General features: G+C 37.6%; 1 protein-coding gene and 1 non-coding gene across 2 annotated transcripts; one reads left to right on the top strand and one right to left on the bottom strand.

Moving 5' to 3' along the window:
• Positions 1–1,018: 1,018 nt before the first annotated feature.
• LOC147520483 (uncharacterized) lies at positions 1,019–3,323 on the bottom strand. The gene is made up of 3 exons (XM_086592029.1): positions 2,823–3,323; positions 1,548–1,796; positions 1,019–1,431 (listed from the first exon to the last, which is right to left on the bottom strand). The coding sequence occupies exons 1-3, from the start codon at positions 3,273–3,275 to the stop codon at positions 1,360–1,362; spliced, it is 774 nt and encodes a 257-aa protein (XP_086448155.1). The 5' UTR covers positions 3,276–3,323; the 3' UTR covers positions 1,019–1,359.
• A 72-nt stretch (positions 3,324–3,395) lies between these two features.
• TRNAP-CGG (transfer RNA proline (anticodon CGG)) lies at positions 3,396–3,467 on the top strand. Its single transcript has one exon. It is a non-coding gene; the product is annotated as a tRNA-Pro (tRNA).
• The last annotated feature ends 10,577 nt before the right edge of the window (positions 3,468–14,044 follow it).

The following is a 14,044-nucleotide window of genomic DNA, read 5'->3' on the forward strand; positions in this document are numbered from 1 at the left end:
CTTAAAGTTTCATTGCTCATGGTTTTGTCAGCTTGTTGAAAGGGTAATCAAAATATCATGTATATTAGCAAACTTAAGGGAAAGGGCTCCGTTCAAATGGTTGTATTGTTTTGCAGGGGAGTTTGTATTATAAATCAGAATTTAGAAAGTCCTCTTACAATGGCAAATGGCATGATTTTGATAGTGTGAGTATGGATTTCGCGTTAAAATACAAGTTGGCCAGTGGACCACGGACTGATGGACATAATCGAGGAACCCGGGCGTTAACTCTAAGCACGAGTGGTGAGAACTGAGAACTCATGCCAAAAGAATTCAACCATGGAGTTGCGTAACATCCAAATTTTATTACTGTGGAAGTTTGGATGAAACGTACGTACACCCAGGTCTAGACCATTTGCCGTCTACAAATTTTCCCATATAAATGGTCTTTGGGGACCTGTAATTTTGTATAAGTCCTTTCCCAACGGTTGAATGAAAGTTTTATTGATATATAGAGCAGACAACAGTACTATCTCGTTTTAAAAAACCTATGCTGGAAATTCTGGCTAACCATGAAGTGGTTCACTAAAATCCTCAAGTACCACATGCGTGCTCTGATTTCGACCACCAGCCTGTCTACTTCGATTTTGATACCCTATTACGAGAAATCCTGCTGTTTCAAGCTTTCCCTATGAAGAAACCAAATAGCAACCTACACAACATTCACCAAAGAAGGTTGTTCAATACGTCACATTTACTTTCCCTGAGAATGACTCATTTTCTTACCCAATCCTTGTCGATCCATGCAATCATTCGTCTGACGAATTTTCTTCTCATATATTGACGATCATAAGGCCATACATGATACATCTACGGGAATGTTGTTTCACTGAGAAGTACTTCCTAAGGATCTACAATTAACGTAGTTCTCAACAATAAGTGGCATGCCAGTCACAACTTACAGTATGATTTGCAGTCGCAACTTGCAACGAAACTCGCGCTCTTTTCAAGAATTATTCATTATTTGGCATTTTCCTCATGACAGCATAAATTTCAATTAAAAAAATATTAAACAACGGGGAAACCATTACAAAAGCTTCCAATATCCAACTCAAAGATGACGGGTTGGAAAGAATGGCAACTTTTCAAAATAATTAGATAGCTATCTAACAAGAAATGTGTCTTAGAGATCTTACACCCCAATTGTTAGCTTACGATTTGCACCAGAAACCAATATATCATGATAAGCATCCCAGATTAATGCATTCCTAGAAGGGGGCAGTTTCAGCTTCGTCCACCGAGATGACGAACTACGAAAACCAGGAAACCATTAATACCACAATCAATGCATCCGCAGTGCTTCTGGAAGACTGTATGAGATTATGGCTCTGCAATCCGGCTACTTCCGCGACGACCACGGTTTGACAATCTTGATAGTACTGGTGTTCTCTTCTGCATATTGTTTGACAAGAAAGAAAATGAACCTTTTAGCAGCACATTCTGAACTGTCTAACTAAGTCAAACCAATGTTTGTTTAATCTAAAAGTTCAGGAAAAGGATCATGATACCAATTCAGAAGGTTTTGCTCCGAATTCAGCAGGTTTCACTCGAAACTCAGTAGGTTTCACTCTGTATCCTTTTTTCGCAGCAACTCTCTGGGTCTGTCTCTTTTTCTCTTCTGCCTTTAACTTAGTGAGACTGGGCCTGTAAAGTATGACTGACCGGCCAATATGACCAACAGCAACTGCTCCTGTTGCTAACTCCAATTGTTTTATCACTTCAGGTAGCTCCCCTGGGCAGCTATTTTGTATTTTAAGCTGTTCCAATAAAGGACTAATATTAGTCTACCAACAAAATGTCTAAATATTGTCCTGACCCAATGATTTCAAATTTATGTCATACGGCTGAAATCTTCAATACAGGAACATTAGATACTATAACAGAATGTCTGAATTTAGCACAAAGAACAAATAAAGTAGATCCCTGTTCAACCAAACATCATATATTTGTAACTTTGATAATCGTGCAAACAACAGTCTTAAATGTTAGGCTACAATGAGAATTTTCAGCAAACAATGAAACAAGGGGGCTATTACTTTGAGAGTCTAACTTTCAGTTGGGACCATTGTTTTAGAAGTAACAGGCTTGGTGATAATATGTGAAAGGGGCCAAGATCAAGGTGGATGAGGCTTCAGTACCTTACTCTGGCTTCATTTTGAGGACTGTTCAGGCATAAACAACTTGTCTATAGCTAGCTTTGGTGACCATTCATCTGCAACCATATTCCAATTCATTGAGGTTTCCCATCAATCATTTGTGGTGGTCACTCACATAACGGTACCTATCAGCAGGAAACTGAAGTGTAAAGAAGACCCCTTCTGTTGCACACTGTTCTTGTATTTGTTGCCAGCTTCATTTCTAATAAGAGCAGCACCAATACAAGCTAATGGTTGTTGGGGCCTATGTACCTTGATCCTCCCTCCCCATACCAGGGTAGCTTCGTCGGAAGAGTTTCCGTCTCTCTGATAACCTCCAACCACCAAGCAAATTCATCTCTTCCACATTTAATAAGATATCCACATTGGGATCATAACCTAAGGACCAACTCCAACTAGCTACTTATTAAAATTGTAATATAACTTTGCCTAAATTGTACATTTGTACACAACTCGCATTTACTAAAAAGGAGTTTCCTGATCCGAATAAAAAGCTGTGAAACCAATGTTCCTAATTCAATTAAATCCATATTATTCGGAAGCCCTATGAATTGCCAAATATAATCAAATTATTCACTACTGAAAGTACAAGTAAAACTGTAGAGATAAGGAAACACTGCAAGATACCTTGAGAAGCTCATTGGACTCGAGGTTTTCTACGAAAGCAGCAGCAACAGAGTCAGTAATACCGGACTTCCCAACTTGTTGGATTTTGAGCTTCTTCCCTAGACTATGAGCATATGCAGCAAGCTCTTTCTTTTCCTTCACAGTAAGACTGGGCAACAAATTGTTACTATTCAAAGAAGGAGCTTTAACAGCTGTCTGGGATTCTCCTTCTTCTTGTTGTTGTTGAAGGAGAAGGGAAGAAGGAGGAGGAGAAGTGGTAGGTGTTTGTGAGACTGTTACCGAAGAAGAAGAAGAAGAATTGGAGCAGAAGAAACGAGGGCGGGTAAGTGGAGGAGAAGGGAAGAGGGTGTGGAGAGATTTTATAAATAGGAGAGGTGGTCTGATAAAGAGTGAAGAAGAGGAAGGGGGTTTAAGGAATACGAGATGGTGGAGAAGTGGAAATGAAGATGCCATTCTCACTTCAGTTTCTCTTGCTGCTGCTGCTGAGTGCCGTAATGGATGGGAAAAAGACTCAGGAATAGATGAAAATGGGGTACTTGTTTATCAAATAAATGAAGAAAATGTGGACGTGAAGGGCGTTTGGTCTAGTGGTATGATTCTCGCTTCGGGTGCGAGAGGTCGCGAGTTCGATTCTCGCAACGCCCCTTGTGTGTTTGTAGCTTATATTGCACTGTGTGAGCTTTTACAGTTTTATTGTGATGTTTTTCCCCCTTCAGTCTGGTGTATTATTGGGCCACCAATTCAGCCCATTGCATGCGAGCCCAACAACACATGTTTTCTTGTTTTGGTCTTCATACAAATATACAATCATACTTCTTTCATAGTCCACAACAAAACATCTGGTGTCACAATGTACAAATCATACACATCTCTCGACAGTTGTTGCATTACTTCTGCAATCGACAATAGTGCTTGTTTGATACTTGAGAAGTAGGGCAGGGAATCGGGTCGGGTTCGTATTGATTGTGTTGATTTTCATGTCCGTTTTTTAATTTGGGTCTGTCGGGAACGGGTTCGCATTCAAATTTTGGGCTTTTTTTTTATAATATTTAGTGTTATCCGATCGGTCTGTCAAATTTGGTTTGGGTTGAACATTTCAGTTTGGTTCGGATATGGTAAAACTATTCGAGTTTGGTTTGGCCATATTTGCTCAAACCCAACCCTATTGAGAAGGGTTTAATTAGGTTTTCGATGTAACTCAAAAAAAAATTGTACTACCAAATGAGGGATTAGTGGTGTACAAAAAGGGTGTTGAAATGTCCCTAATTAATGCCCTTAGTCCACCTGCCACAACCCGACCCGACCCATGGGTCAAAAAACCCATGCATAGAATGTCTTGAATGTTGTTGCAAGTTATTTTTTCATACTGTATGACAATGTATAGAAGTGTTGGTGCATCCTACTGCAAAAAAAAAAAATGGCTCTTTGTTGTTCAATTTAGCTTAGTACGCTACTAGTCCATTATGCCTAGTCTAATGGTCAAAAGCGCTAAAACAACAAACCAGTGGCAAGATAGCGGTATTGGACGCAATGGTTTGTTCTTTTACTCGCCAGTGGCAAAGGCGTGTAGCGAAAAGCCAAAAAAAATCAGCCCACCTAGACGCCATTAGCAATGGCGTGTGGAGAAACAAAATTTGTTTTTGTATCCGCCATTGGTAATGGCGTGTAGATTTTTCCTTTTCAACCCCTTTTCCATTTTACCCATTCTCCATTTTACTAAATATAAAAGGAAATGGTAGGATAGAAATATACAAAATATAAAAGAGTATCATAAAAAGGCAATTGGCACAAACTCATTTCTTAAAATGACTTTGGTAGGGTCTAGCCGCTATTGGGAGTGGCATGTGGAAACATAGAACCAAAATTCTAGGCACCGCTCATATTGGCGTGTAGGTTAGATTTCTTTGACCGCCACTCGTAATGGCGTGTAGAACATATGCTATATCGTTAAAACTGACGGTATAGATATGTAAACTTATACCGATAGCGTTGGCGGGGTAGTGTTTTGATGCACCATTGGATCACAATTTCCGACATATATAGTGTTTTGCCGCACCATTGGACTCAACCTTAGTTCTTATAGAAGCAACACATGTGTAACACACACTTCAAAGTTACAAAACGTGAACACATTGAACTGCAAAACACTTCATTACTAACAACATAGCACTTCATTAAATTCCTTCATTACATATTTTCTCTACTAACTGCATAAAACTTCAATACAACTTTTCCTTTAATTTAATTTTACATTGAAGTTCGAATTCGTTCGATGTATCGTCGTTAATTTCAATTGTAATTTTGATTTTTTTTTAGAAGAAAAATAACTTGGTGTCAAATAAGAGCCCGGAGAGAGTTGGGGAGTGTTGTGTTTTTTTGGGTAATAATTATTTTGGTTGCTAGATTTGAGAAGTTGGAGAATAAGGGTTGCTGAAAAAGAAAGGTCAATCTAATTTGTTAGGTTTAGAAGATGGGAAGGACAATTTACCAGTTTACCCCTCTTATTTTTATTTTAGTTTGGTAAATATGTTAGATTTGCTATGTTGATTAAAAAAAACGAGTGGTTTGGATAGGGAGTGGCTCTATCCCTCCCCTATATCTTTACTACATATAAAAATATGGGATCAAGTGAATAGTAATTGTGTATGGACGTAGGGGCAATTTCATCATTTTACAATTTTTTTTTTAGCTTTCAAGTCCCCATGTTTTATATAAACTATAAAACAGTCCATACTCTTTATAGTAATTACGGGACAATCCATATACTTTATGATAACTACATAACAGTCCCTACACTTTGTTTAAATTATGTATTAGTTCTTATATTTTATCTAAATTACTAAATAGTCCTATACTTAAAATTACAAAATTATATATATATTTGCAATTTTGCCACTGGGCTTTATACGTATTATGTATCCCATTTTTCTCTCTCATAATCTAAGAAAATAACTACTCGTTTAAGAAAAAAAGCAAAAGGACATCGAAATCGAAATGATCAGAATGCACTTTATCGTAATTACACTAAAATATATTGTTTATTAACATTAACCTAGATCTAATTATCTAATAAAGCAAAAGGACTTATCTTGGAGGATATATGACTGAAATTGAAAAACAAATATATATATATATATATATATATATATATATATATATATATATATATATATATATATATATATATATATATATATATTTGTTTTTCAATTTATATATCCTCCAAGATATATATATTATGAAATTGATGAATAATTTAGAAAAAAGATGATGAAATTGAATGCGGTAAAGAGAAAATAGAGATGATCATTTATCATAAAATTCGTCTTCATCATCACCATTGATCAATTTCACCTTAACAACTGCCAATGTTGTTCCACCTTAACAACAGTCATTGTTATGTTAATAAACTATAAGTATAAACTCTTAAATTTAAGTGAATGGATAGTTATAAGATCTAAAATTTGACGATTAGGACGTGTTCCAATTGTTTTTATTAAATTACTTTACAAATTTCGATATTGTTGTTTGAATCCCAACGGAATTTATATTTTTCAACATTTCAGAATTCCGCTAATTTTGAATTTTGTAACTATATGCATAAATCATCTATGATAAAATTGAATAACAAATCAATAATATATTATGAAATTGAAAAAGGTAGAGGAAAAATGGAGATTATCATTCATCATAAACTTCGTCTTCTCCATCACTATCGATCAATTTCCCTTTCACAACCATATATCATTGTTTCTCCACCTTAAGAGTCACGATATTGTTATGTTAAGACACCTTAACAATAAACTCTTAAATTTAAGCGAATGAACAATAATAAAATCTAAAATTAGAAGTCAGAAATGCATTCCAATTGTTTTTAATACCATGCAAATTAATTTAGACATTGCTAAATTCTGGATGAAATTTAAAATTTTCAACATTTCAAAATTTCACTAAATTTGAAATTTGTAATTATATGACACTTATGGAGCGTACATTTTTGCTAGGACATATATGAGCAATGTGACATTTGTTAAAATGGAAGAATGACGCTGCAACCGGGCAAGAAAAGTACAAAGTTTGTCTTCCAATGTTTACATGTAGTGTTACGAAGAAATTAATGGAAGAAAGTGTCAGCAAATTCATTTTCGAATGTTAGGTTTTAAACATTAGAGTAATTGTTCCAGAGAAGAGAAAAGACGAAGATAAATATTTGTCACACTATTCCATAACACATTCACATAAACAAAGGGTGATCTTGGACACACCCATAAATATACTCCCCTACCCCATAACTAACATAAGTTTTTGCTATACTCCAATAACTATCTAAATCCAATAAAATCTCCCAAATTAATTTGGAGTATTTTCAATAGAGGTAGAAAGATTAAAAAAATAAATAAATAACACGCACGTTTGTTTTGGTATCCGTTTTTGTGAGGGAAAGTTTCTTTACGCCCATTCTTCTTCCCCGCTCTATCTTTTACCAAAAAAAAAACCAACTCTTTCGAGACTTGCAAACACAAATTTAGTCTCATACTTGAAAAAGATAAATTAATCTTGAATGGGGTGAACTGTTTGGCGATTTTTTTAAGATATGGTTGTTCAGTGTCTTTACCTTGTGTTTATACTTTGGCTGCAAATAATGATGTTTTGGATTCTTTGTGTATGCAGGAACAGGGGAGAAAACAAAACTTGGCCTCTTCCAGTACATCTAGACGAATGAACTTGAATTCTGCAAGACATATATGAGAATCCCGGCATTTCAAATAAACCTATCCTAGAATCTTTGGAGAAACATGAATTTTAGGTTCTTAATTTTAAGCTACTGTGGGAAGTAAGACAACTATGAGTTGATTTATATATTCCAATTTGAAATATTTCTGGTCATGGCATTTGTACCGCACTTTAGTTATAGTTAGTATAAAAAGTTAAATACCAAATCAGTCCGTACAGGGTTCTTTCATCACTTTGGGGTGCCACCATGTCACACCCCGAATTTCGACAGAATTCGAAAAAACATTATTTGTCTCCGACTCTTCGATATCCGAGGTGTGACGCACTCTCCACTTCCAAAAACTCATAAACAGTTTTAAAAATATGCGGACAATTAAAAACCAATAAAAATTTTAACTTAAACAACAGTCATCTTCATTACCAAAAACAATTTACAAATGAAAATGCAAATAGTATTATCTCAACTGAAAATCTATATCACCTCAAGGGAAAACAAAACACAACCTGAGATGCAATGCTAACGCAAAACCACAAGCAAAGAACCAATCTTCTTCATCACTAAAACCTGTCAAGACTTATCAACTATGTTCATTTAATGAACACACCGATAAGCAAACATGCAAATCGGTCAAGATTATAAACAATCTTTGGTGTGAGTAGCCCTAAAAAATACAAATATACTTATACATATATAAACACCATCCATAAGGCGGTTAGTTCCTCTACCGAAGCGCTTTAACTTTCAACGACAAATACAACATCCTAAAGAATAATAATTAAGGCAGGTAGTTCCTCCATCGAGGCCTTTAACTTCCCACTAACTACACAACAAACTATACACATAATAAATAAGGCATGTAGTTCCTCCATCGAATTTTAGGTTCAACTAAACAAATAACCAAACAAAGCGTATTATATAATGCACCTCATTTGATGCTCAATCACGAGTGGGTCGTCTCGCCCAAGTAATTAGTTTGACCCACCCTTACGCAAAACCATATATAATCATCTATCTACATATACATCATTAACAAATATATTACCATAATTATATTAATTAAGGTTTTATTTGCGTGTCCCTAAAATCACGTCGATATCTATGTCTTACCTAGTTTCCTGGCTACCAATCGCGAACTCCGCCGTTAACATGTACATCCACATGCCTCCCTTACATAATGAGCCACTCCGTGCGTAACTACCACGGCGGGATGATGCGACACCGTAAATCCTCACACGGAAGCCAAATCTATGTAAACACTGCCACTATTCGGCATAAAATATTGCGCATCATCGTTCTATTTTGCGAACGGAATAATCCAGCCACTATTCGGTTACGCCAGAGGGCCATTCATTCTTTCTTGAACGCCGGAAGGGCGCCCGAAGGCCATTCAGATTAATCAAACGCCGGGGAGGGCCGATCACATGAGTTGTGGTAGTCAGGTTCTAGGATTTTCGTTACGTAATTTATTCAAGTGTCATACATTAATGACTCATAATAAATCCACTATATCACGTGCAGGTCAATTACCTTATTGCACTAAGCCATAATATTTAGAAATATCTCAATTATATCTCATAACCACTTTCATACTTTCACGTGCCAATATATTATTGCACTACACCACACTCCCCTCCGTGGGAAAATATTCACCAATACTATGCTACCTCATAAGTAGCATCTCACATATATAATAATGGAGTATTTATACATTTATGTCTCTAAAACTATTCCATTTAATATATATATCCCAACATATATATGTTTTATTACACTACTCACGCCAAATCTTAATTAGATAATGACAACTAGATTTATATCGACTTTCCACAAAGATTTCCACATTTAATTTGTCCATACCATTTACAACATAAAATATAAAGACAATTATACGATCTACAATCCACAATCAAAGCCCAAATATATATATGTTTTACACACTACTCACGTCAAATCATAATTATATAATGAATATAAACAAACGTGTGAAAAACTAGAAAAGTCAACGTTTCCTAGTCAACGGTCAAAGTCAACGGTCAAAGTCAAAGTCAACCGTCAATGGTCAACATGTCAACAGGTCCTGGTCAAAGTCAACATGTCTTGGTCAAAGTCAAACTGTCCTGGTCAAAGTCAACATGTCCTAGTCAAAGTCAACGTGTCCTAGTCAAAGGTCAACACATCATGGTCAAGGTCAAACTCAACATGTCATGGTCAAAGTCAAACTGTCGTTTCCATGTTCGACAGGTTCATGGTCATAGCCATGGTTCATGGCTAAGGTCAATGTGCATGGCTCATGGGCTCATAGGTGATGGTTCGGACCCAACTGGCCAAGCCCAAACCTTAAAACCCGAAAGTCTAAACATTGGAAAAACTCAAATAGATCTATTTTAAGTCCAATGGATCGCCCCAACAATATTAAACGGGCCAAAAAACTCTGAAGACCTGAACCGCCCAAACACAACCGAACTCGAAAACTAAACTTAATTAAACCGGGTCCAAAGATAACTTAAAAAATCGCCCAACCAATAAAATAAATAGAACCCACATAAAATTAGAGCTTTTGGCCCAACCAAACAGCTAAGGCCCAAGCCCAAGAGAAAGTATTGTTCATCATCTCCCTCCACCCACAGCAGCCCAAATCCGGCCACCACAAATCCGATCGCCACCCCTCCAAACATACCCGAAAATGCTCAGGGGAAAAACCCCCACAACATTAACAAAGCCGAAAATCCCAACTCTTAAATCCACCATCTTCTCCAAATCTAGATCTAAAATCGTGACCGCCATTAATGGATTCCCCCAAGCTTCCAACAGCCCCCATCAAACTCCCTACTACCCCCATACATCAAACCACCAACCCACAACACCACAAACACAGTTCAAACACCTAAAATCACAATAAAACCAAAATTCAAGATTACAAGAATGGCGTGAACGCCATTGACGAAGTCTTGGGAGCTTCCACCAAGCTTCCCAAAGACCCATTCGGACACTTCATCATTCTCTACACTACCCCACTTCAACCCATCATCACTCAACCAAATGAAACCAACCCCAAAACAGCCCAACCGGGCCATGCCATTAACGCTTCAAGCTTCATCGCCTCTAACTTCGACCCTCATCCGGTCCAACACTCCACCACGGCCACCTAACCTCATTCAATCAACCAATCCACAACAAGCCTCGGCAGGTTTAATACAATCGACACCAAGTGTATAACCGAAAATAAATAAAATACAAACAGTTACAAAACAGGTACAGAACCATTGTTTATATACATGACCATTGTTTGGTGTGGGCGCGAGGGCTCGCGCTCCATTAACAGGCCCAAATCAACCTTCGACAGTTCAATCTCAAATATTCGGAGTTCAACAGATTTTAAACAGTTTTAATAACCATAGTTTTACCACTAACAGGACGAATATTAATACCAGAATACTTAACATATCTCTTGAGATATAAACTAATCTACTCACCTGTATGAACAGCTCCTACGAATTTCTCCGAGTCCGAGCCGTCACGCTCCACCCTCCAGAAATCCAGCTTTCATCTCTGCCTCCATTTTCATTATTTTATTATTCTCTGAACCCTATTTTCTAGAACAATGTGTTTATATACTTGGGTCCGAAACCCAAGCCCAACACAGACTCGGGCCCAAAACCAGGCCCACGTATCCCGAGTCCAATCCGACGAATTTTGAAAATAAATAATTTAATTAATTAATTAATCATTAAATATGTCTTTTAAAAATACGGGCGTTACACACCACCACCACCTCGCTGCCACTACCAGATTGTCACGGCTTCCGGTGCAACCATATTTTTTTTCGTATCTCTCTTTTTCTTGTTTTCTCCTTTACTTTATTCTTTTCCTATTATTTTTCTCTTTGTATGTTGTTCTGCTTCTCCTGTTCTCTTTTAATGTTCTTTATTACTCTTCTTCTTTATTTGTCTCATCTTAATCCACCCAAAGAACCAATGTTTCTCCCCCTGTTATCTCATTTTTCCTTTCTTTCTTCTCATTCTCTCTTCTATGCAATACTTGATTTACTCCAATCCTCCATACTAAGGCTCTTCACGCCACTATACCAGAAAAGACATTTATTAACGGTTATGTCCGTTACTTATATTTTTATTAACGGTTATATCCGTTAGCTCTGGGGCGTCACTCTCACTTAGGCCAAAATTAGTAACGGATATAACCGTTACTGATAATAATTTTAGTAACAATTATATCCGTTACTAAAATTCTTTGTAACAGATAGCTAACTGGTGATGGGCCAATTAAATTTGTCATTTCTAATATCAGTTAGTATTGGATGTGCTATTTACTAACTATTATTTGTAACGGAATGGGAAAGATCCAGGGGAAACAAGTCAGTAAATGTGTCAGAAAGAGAGTTCTGAACAAGTCCAGAAAGATGAGGTCCAAAAAGGGGAAGACAACAGTGGGGGTCTGTCACCAACTCCTCCAGGGTTCGCGGTAGCTGTCCCTTCACAACTGCCTTGGTATCCATGACGATCCACGCCTGGAATTGCCGAGGTATTGGTACCACCACGGCAGTTCAACAAATAAAGGACCTAATTGGGAAGTTTAGTGTGGATATAGTTTGTTTGGCTGAAACAAAGGCAAGTCAGGAAGGAATAGGTAAGTTAAGTAAGAAACTCAAGTTTAGCAACTTTTTTGCGGTTCCAGCTCAAGGTCTTAGTGGTGGGCTCGCTATTTTGTGGAAAGAAGATGTGGAGCTGGAAATTCTAGGGTCCTCTCAAGAACCAACAGTGTAAGCTCTCAAATTATTTTCATAATCGAGCCTTGGTTCTTCACTTTTGTGTATGGGAATCCTATAGCCCATAATAGAAATAAAGTATGGGGCTGAGTGAAGGATGTTGCTCCCTTTAATCCCGGCGCCCTGGTGCCTCTTTGGGGATTTCAATGCCATATCAAGTTTAGATGAAAAGATAGGTGGGAGGAGTAGAATTACTAAGAGCATGCAGGAGTTTAATAGTTTCATAAATGAGCTTGGTCTTGTGGATTTGGGGTTTAAAGGCCCCAAATACACTTGGAGCAACAATAGAAAACCATATGATCATATTCTGGAAAGGCTGGACAGAGCTCTGGCTACACCGGAGTGGCTGGCCTCCTTTCCTAATGCCCAGATTAGAACATGGGCTAATGCCACCTCTGACCATGTCTCCCTGTTCATTAATCTAGAAAAAAAAAGAGGAGAAACTGCCCAGACCTTTTAAATTCTTTGATATGTGGTTGAAATATGAAACTTGCATGGAGACCATTGAAAAGGCTTGGAACTCGATCTCTCATGAGTTACCTGATAGTAACTTCATAAAAAAGATGGAGAAAACAACAAAGGATCTGGCTCTATGGAATAAACATGTTTTTGGTAATATCTTTACCAATATTAAGGCCACACAAACCAAACTTGATACTGTGTTAAGTAAACCCTTTAGCATCAGTAACTACAATAAGGCCAAAAAGCTTAAGGATGAGCTGCTGGAATGGTATGACAAAGAAGAGGACTTCTGGAAACAGAAGTCATCTCAATCATGGCTTAAGGATGGGGCTAGAAACACTAAGTTCTTTCACCTCTCCACCATCTTCAGGAGAAGGAAAAACACTATAGAGAAAATCAGAAACAATGAAGGGGATTGGAAGGAGGGTAGGACTGAGGGGGCTTCTTCCGAACCAATATTTCCAGGGGATCTTCACCTCTGACCACCCCCACAGAAATGATGAGATTTTAAACTTATTTCATCCTTGCATCACTGCCAGAGAAAATGAGATCATTACTGGCATCCCTACTAGTGAAGAGATATGGGGAGTGGTAAAAAAGATGGGAGGGTATAAATCCCCAGGGCCTGATGGTTTTCAAGGCATTTTTTACCAAAAATGCTGGGACATCATAGGGCCTGATGTGATTGGCCTTGTAAAGGACTTTTTCCACCAAGGGAGTCTGAATCCTAGGTTGAATGAGACTCACATAGCCCTGATTCCTAAAATTGCTAATCCTGACCATGCTTCCAAGTTTTCGACCTATTAGCCTTGCAAGGCAACTTTGGATACAAGATTATCTCCAAGATTCTTGCCAACAGACTTAAAGGTTTGATTAATAAAATTGTCTCCCCTTTCCAAGGGGTTTTCATTAAAGGCGTAAGTATAGGGACAATGTGGGGCTAGCTTATGAGGTTTTCCACAATATGAAGAACATGAAATCAAAAAATGAGGGTTGGATTGCTCTTAAGGTGGATATGGCAAAGGCCTATGATAGGGTTGAGTGGACCTTCATTGATAGCATTTTTGAGAAGCTGGGTTTTAACATGAAATGGAGACACATGATTCAAAGTGTGTCTCCACCGCTTTCCAAGTTATGCTAAATGGTTCCCCCGAGAGGTTCGCCCCCGAAAAGAGGAGGAGGCAAGGAGATCCTTTATCTCCGTGATTTGTTCATCATTGCCGGAGGCTTTGTCTAGAATGA

Source organism: Coptis chinensis, chromosome 2, assembly GCF_015680905.1.
Source record: "Coptis chinensis isolate HL-2020 chromosome 2, ASM1568090v1, whole genome shotgun sequence".
Taxonomy (NCBI): domain Eukaryota; kingdom Viridiplantae; phylum Streptophyta; class Magnoliopsida; order Ranunculales; family Ranunculaceae; genus Coptis; species Coptis chinensis.